Raw genomic sequence first — 13,633 nt, 5'->3', positions numbered from 1 at the left:
CCACCCTGGATTCCCTGTGCCTCCAGCTCCCATCTGCATCAGTGTACAACCTCTGCCCTATCCAGGCCTGCAAGGTAGAATTCGGATGATGGTAGTTGGGGGGAGGAAGCATCCAGGATCTGGGGGAAAGCTGTGTTCTTCATCGGTACTACATCGTACCCTGACTGACCCATTTCCTCTCCTAAACCCCTCTGTGAGGGGATCTCCAGTGGCCGACAAATGGGCTTTGGGTCTCCACTCTACACTTCCCTCTTCATTCACTATGGTGTGTATATATATATATATATATATATATATATATATATATATATATATATATATATACACACACACACACACACACACACACACACATATACATACATATATATATATATATAGTGTATGTGTGTGTGTATTGCATGATGCCTTATAACTGGTCCCTTTGGCACCTCGTGATCGCACAGGCTGGTGTGCTTCTTCCATGTGGGCTTTGTTGCTTCTGAGCTAGATGGCCGCCTGTTCACCTTCAAGCCTTTAAGACCCCAGACACTATCTCTTTTGATAGCCGGGCATGTTGCTTCTGAGCTAGATGGCTGCTTGTTCACCTTCAAGTCTTTAAGACCCCAGACACTATCTCTTTTGATAGCCGGGCATGTTGCTTCTGAGCTAGATGGCTGCTTGTTCACCTTCAAGTCTTTAAGACCCCAGACACTATCTCTTTTGATAGCCGGGCATGTTGCTTCTGAGCTAGATGGCTGCTTGTTCACCTTCAAGTCTTTAAGACCCCAGACACTATCTCTTTTGATAGCCGGGCACTATCAGCTTTCTTCACCACATTTGCTTATTCACCCGCTTTGGCTTCAGCAGTTGTGTTGGGAGGGTGAGCATCGTAGAATGCCAATTTAATAGAAGAAAGTTTTCATGCATTGAGGGAGTGCTTGAGTAGAGGCCCAAGGTCCTCCGTGGCGGTCTCCTTCTATGCAGACCTATGGCCTGAGGAACTCTGGGGCAGTTCCGTCCTGTCCAACAGGGTTGCCAAGAGTGGGGACTGACAAGATGGCAGTGGGTTTGGTTTTAGAGTCATCACACCAGATCTTTTTAAAAACAACAGAATCACATGTTCTGAATTAACTACTAAATGGCATCCAGGCCTACTATAAATTATTTATGGTTAAAATCATTAATATCATGTAACTTTAATATCCTCAATACTTTCAAGCTAGCAAATGGTTATTTGCATACAAGCAGACTTAAAGCTTTTTGTAAATAACGAGTATTTACTCCTTCAATGGTTATGTTCACTCAAATGATGTAATTAAGATTATTATCATTGTTGCTAGTTGCTATCAAGTTGAATCCAACTCATGGCAATCCCCCACACAATTGGAAAATGCTGCCTGGTACTGCACCCCCATAACTGAATGCTGAGCAAAACATTGTGATCTACAGAGTTTTCAATGGTTGATATTTTTGAAAGTAGACTGCCAGGCCATTCTTCCATGCCTGTCTTGAACTAACATTTATTAAGTTGAAAGCTGCTCATTATATTTTAAAGATTAGTAAACTGGGGCTCAGAAACTAATTTTTCCTAGGTCATATAGGCAAGGACAAGATTCCAACCATGGTCTGTCTGAAACCAAGAACTAAACAATATTTTCAGAGACAATAAATAGGTATGAAAATTCTTTTAATAAATAGGTATGATGACTGTATTAAACTATCCAGAGAAAAACATTTCAAAGAACTTTTTCTTGTTTGTGATTAGGTTAACAAAAATTTCTAATAAGATCTGTCATAAAAACTTTTTTTAAAATGCACCATGCCGTATTTGTAATATATCAAATGTAAAGCCCATTTGCTTACCACAGAGGGCTGAAAATTCATCTGGTTTAGCATAAGTCAGCACTGCAGCTAAAGCCTCTCTCCAATTTTTAAGGTCACAAGACTCAACAATCTCTTTCCAGTTCTTCATCACCACTGCAGTGATCAGCTTAGGAAAGAAAACAAAAAGACAACGGAAGTCTTTATATCTATATAATATAAAATTATAATATACAAAATTAACAATGACTAATTAACCATAACTGTCAAAACTATTGTTCATAGTATGTCATGCAGAAGCAAGCAGAAGCAAAGTACAATGCTATTTTTTTTAAGAAATAAAATACTAACACTTTAATAAGGATTCTATTTCAAAACTATCTTTAGGTTAATTGTTCTCTTTTTTTGTCTTTCCTTTTATTTTTTTTGTCATTAAATTTTTTATTTTTATTTTTTTTATTTTAACAATTTATTGGGGCTGATACAATTCTTTTCACAGTTCATACATATACATACATCAATTGTATAAAGCACATCTGTACAGTCTTTGCCCTAATCATTTTTTTCTCTTTTCTTCTTTTACATTTTATTAGGGACTCATACAACTCTTATCACAATCCATACATATACATACATCAATTGTATAAAGCACATCCATACATTCCCTGCCCCAATCATTCTCAAGGCATTTGCTCTCCACTTAAGCCCCTTGCATCAGGTCCTCTTTTTATTTTCCCCCCTCCCTCCTCATTCCCCCCTCCCTCATATGCCCTTGGTAATTTATACCTCGTTATTTTGGCTATTTTTTAACCAACTTAATATATATTATTTTCCTCTAGAGACATACACACATACCATACTAATATATTTATAAAGTACTAAGAAAGAAAAGAATGAATTAGCTTCACTGTGGGAAACAGAAAGGCTATTCCTCAAGTTGTCCCTTCATATAATACGCTAAAACTAAGGTGATGCTTGCAAACAAATGACAGACCATACACTTGTAGGTCAACTGCTGAAAAGTTATCTCCCTGAGGGTTATCAATCACCTAAAACAATCAGACCCTATAGTTTGTCCCACCCTAACTAGGATCCACTCCCTTCTAATAGGGATAATGTACTATGCCCCTAAAGGAGAGCCTAAAGGCAAGGTCAAGCCAACTCAGGGAGAACCACAGTTTGGCTACATCTTGACTCTAGAGTCCACCCATCTTGTCACACGCTTGTGCCTAATGCCCCCCCTTCCTATTGCATGTACACCCCTAGCTCATCCCCCTCCTGTTGCCTCTTGTGCAACCTCTTACTGTTACGTATGTGGTTACCTGTAATTAGGGGGGCCTGCATGTCCACTAAGCCTTGATTGGAAATATATAATAGCTTTCTCTCTGCAGGATCCCTGGCTGCTGAGATCATGGCCGTCCCGGAGGTGAGCATTCGTATGCCTTGTCTTGTCTGATGTCTTTTGACCCCTCAATTACACCACCGCCCCTGGGACCCGTTTGATTGTGGGGGCTAGGGCCCCACACTTCATCCTGAAGGAAAGTGCATGCAGACTAGAGGCAGAGCGCATGGAGAAAGGGGCTAGTGCCTGTGAAGAACTGAAAAGCAGCCTGCGAGGCTAAAACAACAGGATGGGAGAGATGTGAGGTAAGGTGCGAAAGGTTAAGAGGAACCCAATGCTTGCGAGACTCAACAGTGGAATAGCTTTTAAGGAAAATAAGGTAATGGCATTAAGTAGGAGCCATACAAACACCCAAAGCCTCTGCTTCGCAAATTCTGCTCCTGAGAATACAGCCTAATTCAACAATTAGACATTTGCACATATCTTTAGGCACAATGAGAATGTTTATCCCTATTTTACCTATATTAACAAAAATATAGGAAAATATCTAAGCATCCAAAAATATGGCAATATAGCTTTACTATAGAATATTATGTTGTCATTGTTAGGTACCATCGAGTCAGTTGCAACTCACCGTGACTCTATGTACAAAAGAAGGAAACAAGTTCCTGCATCATCCTCATAATTGTTTTCGTGTTTGAACCTATTGTTGTGGGTACTGTGCCAGAGCAATTAAATTTTTTGGAAAAAATCTTAATGGTGTGGGGAAATGCTTGTATTATTACCAATAAAGTTAAGACATTAAGACCAAAGGAAAATTGTTGCATTTGAACTAAGGTGTTGGTGAAGAATATTGAAACTACCATAGACGGTCAAAACAACACACAGATCTGACTTGGAAGAAGTGCTGCCAGAATGCTCCCTAGAGGTCAGGGTGGTGAGACTTAGTCCCAACTACTGTGGACATGTGTTAGGAGACACTAGTTTCTGGCGGACATCATCAGATAAAGCAGAGGGGACAGTGAAAAAGAGGAAAGCTCTCAACAAGATGGCCAGACACAGGGGCTGCAACAATGGGCTCAAACATAAGAATCGTAGGAATGGCGCCAAGACCGAGTAGTGGTCGCTCTCTTGCACAGAGGGTCACTACAAATGGAGTCAACTCAAACAGCACCTAACATTTTTAATATGATTAAGGCATAATCCCCACCCACGATCAAGATTAAAAGAAACAATTCTACAGATACATACAAAAACGTATGGAAAGATAAACACCAATCTGATGAGCGAATTAGGGATTACTAAAAAGTTTTATCTTTAAAAATATACACCTAAGATTAACCCTTGTGGGGGAGTGAGGAGAGAGGGGGAAAAAATGAGGAGCTGATACCAAGGGCTTGGGTGGAGAGCAGGTGTTTTGAGAATGATGATGGCAACATATGTACGAATGTGCTGGACACAAATGATGTAAGTATGGATTGTGGAAACAGTTGTATGAGCCCCTAATAAAATGATTTTGTAAAAAAAACTAAACCAAAAAAAAAAACAACTAAACCTTTCTACAAAATAAAAAAATAATTTTTATAATGATAACGTGCAAAGGAGGAAAACTGGAATATTAATCACATCAAAATAAACATGTAAAAATATTAACAAACTAGTTTCACTATGGCCCACACCATTTCTGGGTCATGGAATTCTAAGTATTTGATCTTTACGGTTTTCTGGATTGTTATTTCTTGTAAGTGTTCTGCTATGATAATGAGAAAATGAAATACAATGATCAGTTTAATGGTTTGAAAAGAAGCTGCTAATTTATCTTTAAAATAACATACCCTGGTAATTTTGCTTTGGGATTTTGCAAAGTATTTTTTCTGGGTTCGAGCCAAGAGTTCTGGTCCACCTGCTATGGCCAATATGATGGCATCTGCCATACGGTTATCATGCAAACAAAGGTCAACGGCACTCTCAAAATTACCGGTCAGCAAAGCCTGAGTAATTAAACCATCAATGTCTGCAAGAAGGAGACATAATACACTTAAGTTAAATAACGTTTTGTGATATAAAAGCAAAAACAAAAAGCTACATAACCACATATGAAACAAATACATGCTAATTTCTGAATATTAATGGTAGATTAAATTCTAATACAAGCTGATGTTATTTATAGAAAAGATCTGTGCCTATGTACTGAGATATAAGTAAAAGAACACGTTTTATCCAAAATGGTCAAATTCTTTTAATAAATATCATTTTATAGTTTCTATCAGTCAGATGAAATAAAAGCACACCAGGGCATTGATTTCATACACTAAATGCTTAGTCCTCTCAATCTCCTGCACCTGTGACAAAACATTTCTAACAAACTAATAGACTGTTAGGCTTTCGATTGTTTGAGTTGTTATTTTAGACAGAAAGAAATTAACACTCAACAAAAAAAGAAATTAACACCAATAGGTATTTACCTCCACTGACAGAAATATTAAATGTTCCTCCAGCTGACGGTAAAAATTCAGATTCTTGTTTGTCCTCTTTAATTCTCTAGAAAGATATTAAAGACAGCAATTTAGCTAGAGCAGAACTACATCATCATATGCTGGTAAAACAAACCTAAATGATGACTCACTTACTGACTAGATGAAACCCTCAGTCCAGAAACATTCTCAGATCCAAGTTTCCATTAAAATATACAATTTCCCTAAGTATTAATTCCCATTATATATAGGCAAAATTCAAGGTCATTAGAAAATGCTAAACAAAACTTAAGTGTTAAAGAAAATTAAGTATGCTAATCTGGTAGCTTAGAAGTTATTTAAGCTGAAGAATCTATTTTATAAGATGTATCAACTAAGTAGCTTGTAAGCATGTAAAAACTTACATTTGAAAAATCAGTATGTATTTCTATTTTAAAGCAATTCTGCTTCTATCTACATAGCTGAATGTTCCTAGACATTAAGTGTTTAAATTATGAAGTCTTTTTAATTGAATCAGTCATGAAAAAAAATCATTGATGTCCTTAGAACAAAGACAACATAAGCCAGATTTATGAACATACTCAGATTCACTTATACATTGTGTTCTCTCAAACTGGTCAGATCCAGAAAGCAGGAAAGTCTAGTAAGAATATGTGTAGTTGTATTAAAAATTCCTGAGACTTGTAAGATTTTAAGTAAATTCAATTCTTTTCTTTATTTCAAAAAGAAGATAATGGAAGCATTTCACTAAGATGTACTTTAAAGGGTTTCTCTTTCATGCATATAAACTTGAAAGTCAAAAAACTTAATAGATTTTTTTAATTTTTAAAAATAATTTAGCTTTCTTTTTTTAAAATTTAGCTTTCTTGTGTGAAAGAAAATATTTACTGTGCTATTTTTATCTACACACCTGCATGTAAGTTCTTAGTCATGAAGGTCAAGGCATTTTGGGATTGAGAAAATTTAGTGTAGAATACAGCACGGGATCATGTTAGTAAAACTTAACTAATTAACATTGATCATCACAGGAGAAGAACTATAAGCCTAATTCCATTTCCCAAGGGAAGCACTTGGGAATTTTTAAAATTCAAGTTGAAAAAATGACAATATTTAGTTTTTCGTATTAAAGAATACATCAAAGTACGTGATCTGATTACACTCACTAACAAACTTACTCTATGAGATAGTTTATTGTTCCAGCCTGGCTGATAAACACAAGTGGGATTAATGGAAGGGCGGAGAGATAAATGGCTCGGTGAACCTCGCCTGTTTTGCCTCTTGCTCTTTGATCATAGGACCAGTGTGCAGCTGCCTTGCTTGTTCCATGCCTCAACTTAAAGGGTATACTACCTGTGGGACGCCTATCCGGTGGACTGTGCCGCTGTAAGTTGAGGTCCCTTTAAGACCACACGATTGGAATGTACATCTCTGGAGCTGGGGACTGACAGCTGGTGACCTGGCTGACAGTTGGTGACCTGCCTTGCTGTTTGCTGCCTGTGCTGGGATAGCCTAGCTCTCTCTACAGAGGACTACCTTGTTGACCCTCAAGACTTAAAAGGACTGCCGGTGTCTCACAACTCTCTCACCGGAGTGAGTTGCACTGAGTCATTTATACTGCTTTATAATTTAACTGTTCATTTCTTGTGTAATATATCTCTTTTTATATATATATATATATATATATATATATATATATATATATATATATATATATATATATATATAATTACTACCCATCTGGTTTTGTATATATAACATTTTGGTACCAGGAGTGCTTCTAGAGAAATAAAACCATAAATATGGGTTTCTTAAATTGGCTCTCCAGCCTGATTACTCTTAACAGCATTAATAATGAAACTTCAACACCACAAAGCATGGACAAGTCTGCCACTCTTCCTAATCCATGGTGTGAAATAGCAAAGATAATACCTAAAGTAGCACCACCGACAGATGAGGTGCTGGTTAAAGGAGAGGCTCTGAGTGATCGTATGTTTGATATTTTCCAGGAGTTTTTTAAGGATGACAAGTATAGGGGAGCTGGTTGGCTGGTCCTTCTTACAATGGAAAGTGTGATTAAGGAGAGGGATGGTCTCAGAGCCTCAAAAACGCGCCTCAAGTGCAGACTAACGGATTTGAAAACTTCCATCCGTGCCACAAAGGAGAGCCTTCTCTCCTCTAGTAAAAGAGCTGACATTGCTGAGAACCAGGTCCAGTCTCATTATACGAGTGGCTGAATTACAACGGCAGCTGAATTGCAGGTGAGAGCAGTGTCTGAAACCAAAGTAAGGGCATTACCTGGGAAAAGTTGGGACCCTGAAACATGGGATGGGAACATATGGGCTGATGATCCAGAAGAGGATATTGAGCCCTTAGAAACACCTGAGCAGATTAGCCAAACTATTCAAGTTGATATGCCAGGTGGGGCTGTATCAGTAGCATTGCCTGAGGGAGATGCCTTACAAGACATTGCTGAGAGCACCCAGGAAACACCCTCACCATCCATTATTTCCATTAGACCTATCACTAAAATTAAGTCTCAGAAAGATGATTACCCAAGAAGAAGCGCGCTATACTCATAAAAATCTGCATGAGTTTTCCAATCCGTACAAACAGAAGCCTGGGGAATATCCCTGGGAATGGTTACTAAGGGTGTGGGATACGGGTGCATAAAATGTAGTATTAGACTGGTCTGAGTTTCAGGATATGGGACCCCTAAGCACAGATTCTTCTTTCAGTGTCTCTGTGAGACAGGCTAAGGGAGGCTCTAATTCTTTATTTGGATGGTTCAATGAAGCACAGACTGCCATTCTAACAAGCTCTTTTCCTAACAATTATTTTTCTAATTTGTTTAACTACAAGCAAACCTGTACTTAGAGACTTCTAAATTAAAGCCCAAACTGCTACAATTCATTGTATATCTTGATTATCTCTTAATACACTATTGTTACTGTTTCTGAAACATAGTACCATTAGGAGAAAATATTTTTAAGTACCCTGGAACTACTCATTGATGACTGTTTATTTTAAATGCCTATTATTCTTACCTATTAAATTTATGCATGAATTCTCAAATGGACCTCAATTTGATAACAGTTAACCTAGTTCTATGTAATTAAAAGTAATTTCTTTAATGCAGCCTAATATAGTCAAAAATTTTAGTATGATGTTAACCATGTCTTTTATTCCTGTATTAAATAAATTCTAAAATCCATACTTCTAAGGAAAATGTTTCTGACAATCATCTTTGCTGATGAATTATTTTCACAACTGAGTAAAATATTATAAGAAACATTCCACACGTCAGGATAGCCCCATACCACCAGAAAACAATGAAAAATTCAAAAGTCAGATAAGACACTCAAGAAACTTTTTGATCACTTTTCCCCAAGATGAGATGAAATTAAAGAGCAAGGAAAAGAAATCATAAAATTATACATTAGTGGTGAAAAAAATAAACAGAGAAGTAAAAGAAAAAAGTTAATAACACAACTCTGTGTTCAAGGACTCTCTTTTAATTACCAATAGGACTCAGGACACATTTATAGCAAATCACTCAGTTCAGTGAAGTATTCTTGGACTCAAAAGCTTAGAACTAATGCAGAAACCTATGCCACTGAGAGTACATCTTAAACATAATGTAGCAAGACAAAAACATTAACTTGCTATGCAATATGAGCTTCCAGATAAAATCTATTTTCAGTTTGATAGCTACCTAAAAACTTAAGTCCAACTCACCTCACCTCAAATTTGAAAACATATCATCTAGATGCTAGGTCAAAGAACTAAAGTGTTCAGAGAGGATTCTTCTGTCAGTATAGGTACACTGATTCCTACCCTAGACATCATTGATTCCTACCCTAGTAAGTAATATACTCTAAATGATCCTGGAAACAGTAGTCAAGAGAATTTTCCACATTCCCAGGTCAAGCAATATTTAGACAAGCAAAACATGTCATATATTTCCCCAATACAATTAAAACCAGGAAGAAAAAAAAAGAAGTACCTCTCCCAAGAGCTGCTCTTCAGCAGCAGGGCTCTCCTCCCCATCACTCTGTGCTACTTGGTCAGAGTCTTTAAGAGCCTTTGGTACACAAAACAATTACAGAGGAAGTTGAAGAAGGTGGCATTAGAGGGTTCTTAGTGAACAAGGAAGACAAAAGACCCAGCAACAACATTCAGAGCCAGTGCAATCCTAAGAAACAGTACTGAGTAATTTCATTTGAGACCCACTAGAGAAAAAGCAAAGAGCAATGTTAACACCATCTCTGTCCTATCAAACACTCCTCGGTAGCAAAGATTTTTACCCTAAGTATCTGACAATCACTTAATTTTTCCTCTTCTGTCTACCCATTAAATGTGTGCTATTTTAAAATGAATCAGTTAATTAAAATACTTAGAATCATTTATTTTTACATTATGAGACAAAACATTTCTTTCTCTTTTTTTTTGCACAACAAACACATATCTTACTTCCTTATTCCTCCCTTATTTGTCATGACTCAAAGCAAATTTTAGGATGCAGACAATTTTAAAGGTCTTCTTACCACATCAGGTCCATCCACTTCGTTCAAGGCCAAAGCAATCTGAAATACAGATAAGAACTCATGTACTAAATGGAATTCTATTTCAGGTTATACAGAAAATGTTCCCCTCGCTCTGACTCCATTCTCACTGACAAAAAGTACAAGACGTTAGATGAGGGGTAGCGTATTTATGGAAAGAGTATCTATTCAAAACTGGCCCTCCATAGTTCAAGTTTAGCATTTGGGGCGTCTCTCTTGCTCAGATGTTATCCTACTCTGCTGGTTCAAGCACGAAACTAACCTTAAAAACAAAAGCACATTCATTTTAAAGAAATGAACTGCAATTAAGTTTTTAAAATACTTCCTGTGGTACTCATTACAGAAATAATCACTATTAAAACAGTCCACTGCCCTCAAGGAGATTCAGAGGACAAAGTTGAACTAATTGCTCCATAGAGCAGTTCCTGAGGCTGTAAATCTGTATGTAAATAGATTGGCATACATTTTTTTCAAAAACCACTTGGCAGACTCAAACCATCAACCAGTCACATGGTAGGCCAATGCTTAACCCACTGCACAACAAGGGCTCAGGGAAAGCTATTAGATCTATTTTTATCATCAGATTCTATTTCCTCAATTTTGTTATCAAGTATCAATAAAACTTTAGACTTAAACTCCTGCAAGCCTAAAGAAATTTTAGCAGCAAGTTTAGACAAACAATAGTTATAATCAATAATAAGAAGTTAAATACAGCAACTCCAAAGGAGAGCGCAAAGACAAATAGCCAGGAAGCAATGGAACTGTGATGTACCCTAGGTGTGCATGACCTCAAAGGGGCATCAATCTTCAATGTGCATGACACTGCCTACAGTGTAGTATCCAACCCACACCATGTGCACAACTCTGACATACCAAAAAAAAAAAAAACTAGTCACTTTCAGACAGGAAGAGAACCTAAACTACTTCCTTCTAGGTTTTCCAAGTCAGGATGCCTTGCTCACTCTTGTTGACACCGATCTGAACAATGTGAATAACAACCTCAAGAGAAGAAAACTGTAAGATTATTCCTCCCCTTTTTAAAGTTTAAATTACCCTGCTGAAAAATATAGTTACTGAGTCTGTTAAGTAGATCATGTAAGCTAAGATCTAGAATGAAATAGTCTTCCCCTCTTCCCTCCAGGGCCCATGGATGCACAACTTTATTAGAATCTCAAGTGTTATTTCCAGTAGTTGAGGTTCATAGTGTCTTATCTTTCAAGGCCCAATTCTCCCTGACACAATTCTTAAATTAAACTTGAATTAAAGGTGCTTCTTGTCAGCTAAACAACAAAAGGTTGGGGTTCAAACCCACTTAGACACACCTAGGAAGATAAGCCAGAGGATTGCTTCCAAAAGATGAGCCTTGAAAATGCTCTGCTGCAGTTCTCCTCTGTACAAATGGAGTCCTGCAAGTTGGGATTGACTTTACAGCAACTCGCAGCAAAAGCTGGAACTTAAAAGGTGCACGTTACATAACTGCTTTATTTGCTGGCACACAGCTTAACCTCTGAAAACTTACCTTTTTTCCTAGTTCTTCCTTTCTGTATCCCAGAAGTTCAAGGTATTTTCCACGAGAATCATCCTCAAAGTTTACCTTTAAAAAGAGGCAAACTCTTAAAAAATAAAAGTGTTGAATTTAAGGTCCAATTTTATAACAATACATTAAAATATCAAATAGGACCATTAAACATATCCAAAGTCTAGTATTACCATTTAAAAACCGAAAGAACAATGGCTTTGAGACTTCCACTGTCACTCATGGCCTTCTGCAAACCAGGTGTTCACAATCTAAGCTCTGATACCACTCCCTTCTTTGGATTTGGATGCTATTATTTACAATCCTTGGATCACACAGGCTGGTGTGCTTCTTCCATGTGGTCTTAGTTGACACTTTATTTAGATGGCTACTTGTTTTAAGACAAACCTTTACGACCCTAGATGCTATTCCTTCTGATAGACAGGCACTCTCTAGTTTCTTTACTACACTTTGCAATAATACTCCTATCTTCAGTGATCTCTAGGCAGGGCCATTTCATAAGAACTAGTTGTTTTATATTGGTGCTAGAATTAAATGCAAGCCCAAAAGGCATTGTCTATGATTTATATTTATCTCTGATTCACTTTAGAGAGATTACTGTCATTTTATGTTAGAGGATATTGTCAATCATCCCCTGGGGGCATCACTGCACTTCTATCAAGTAGAGTCTGACTCATAGTGACCCTATAGGACAGGGCAGAACTCTCCCTGTGAGTCTCCGCAACTGCAACTCTTCACAGGATAGAAACCTTCAACCTTCCTGGGCTGAGCTGGCTAGTGGTTTGGAACTATTTACTCTCGGACAGCAACCAAATGCATAACCACTGCACACTGATAATGTCATTAGTTTAGCCAATGAAGAGAATCAAAAAAAGGAAATTACGCAAGTATAGCTATGAACCGCAAAACATGAATTATTTACTTGTATAGATTACACACTAGGTCTACAGACATTTCTTACATACCTATGTCTACAAACACGTCTAACTGACAAGACAAAACTGCATTTTCTTTAAAAAACAACTTATTTAAGAACATAATTATACTATATATTTATATAACATTTATATTATTTAATATTATACAACATTGGAAATGCTGGGTTTGACATATCTTAAGGGTTGCAAGGGTGGCTCAGTAGAAAATCGTCTGAACTTTGTTTTTACATTTGAAGTGTACTAAGAACTTTTACTTATCGTATATTCTTGAGTATAAGCCAACCCAAATATCATCTGAGGCACCTAATTTTACCAAAAAACTGCATGTAAAATGTGCTGAAATTGTATGAGCCCCTAATAAAACGTTTTTTTAAAATGTGCTGAAAAACTAGGCTTAAACAATGAGTATATACGGTACATTACTGGAGTAATGTTTTCATGAATTTATTGGGTTTAGTACTCAATTTATGTATGAGTCAAGTTGATAGGTATCCAAAGAGATAGGTATACCAGAGAATTTAGAGATTAGAAGGCTTAGAAAAACATGAATTTAGATATATATTTGTCTCATTAACTGGATAAAAGTCAGCACAAATGGTAGGAGGTAAATGCAAACAGTTCCTGTAATTTTCATGGAGGAAATGGAAATGCATCAAAGTGACTTGTCCTGGAAACCTAGTACTAAACTCTTAAGTGATTGGACACTATATGCATACAGTGGGGGCTAGTGATAAGACAAAACTTTCAATAATATTGATTCACAGCAGAGCCGTGCCTAAGAGATTAATACATGTCATACTGAAATAAGGAGGGCATTAAAATATATTACGTGTTTGGTAGTTTGGGGCCACCATTCATTGGACAGTGAAAGCCCAAAATCCATTTGCAGGGTTCACTCAGAGACTAATCCTCTGGTGAATATCCACTGATCATCGCTGAGGGATGTGAACAGCCTTGTTATCAGACAGAACCATGTG

General features: G+C 37.1%; 1 protein-coding gene across 17 annotated transcripts in view; it reads right to left on the bottom strand.

Moving 5' to 3' along the window:
- SEC31A (SEC31 homolog A, COPII component) overlaps positions 1-13,633 on the bottom strand; it is a 78,808-nt gene that overhangs the window by 29,699 nt on the left and 35,476 nt on the right. For 11 of the 17 annotated variants that reach the window (XM_075544113.1, XM_075544115.1, XM_075544116.1 and 8 more), the window contains 6 exons: positions 11,701-11,775; positions 10,164-10,202; positions 9,623-9,700; positions 5,611-5,686; positions 4,981-5,159; positions 1,846-1,972 (listed from right to left, as the gene is read on the bottom strand). In XM_075544113.1, the coding sequence (XP_075400228.1) occupies positions 1,846-1,972; positions 4,981-5,159; positions 5,611-5,686; positions 9,623-9,700; positions 10,164-10,202; positions 11,701-11,775 (574 nt within the window). The remainder of the gene's footprint in view (positions 1-1,845; positions 1,973-4,980; positions 5,160-5,610; positions 5,687-9,622; positions 9,701-10,163; positions 10,203-11,700; positions 11,776-13,633) is intronic. The other 6 variants (XM_075544117.1, XM_075544121.1, XM_075544124.1 and 3 more) reach the window with 1 other exon arrangement.

Source organism: Tenrec ecaudatus, chromosome 3, assembly GCF_050624435.1.
Source record: "Tenrec ecaudatus isolate mTenEca1 chromosome 3, mTenEca1.hap1, whole genome shotgun sequence".
NCBI classification, from domain to species: Eukaryota; Metazoa; Chordata; class Mammalia; order Afrosoricida; family Tenrecidae; genus Tenrec; species Tenrec ecaudatus.
The sequence above is the reverse complement of the archived record's forward strand: the minus strand, read 5'-3'. Positions and strand labels throughout refer to the sequence as shown.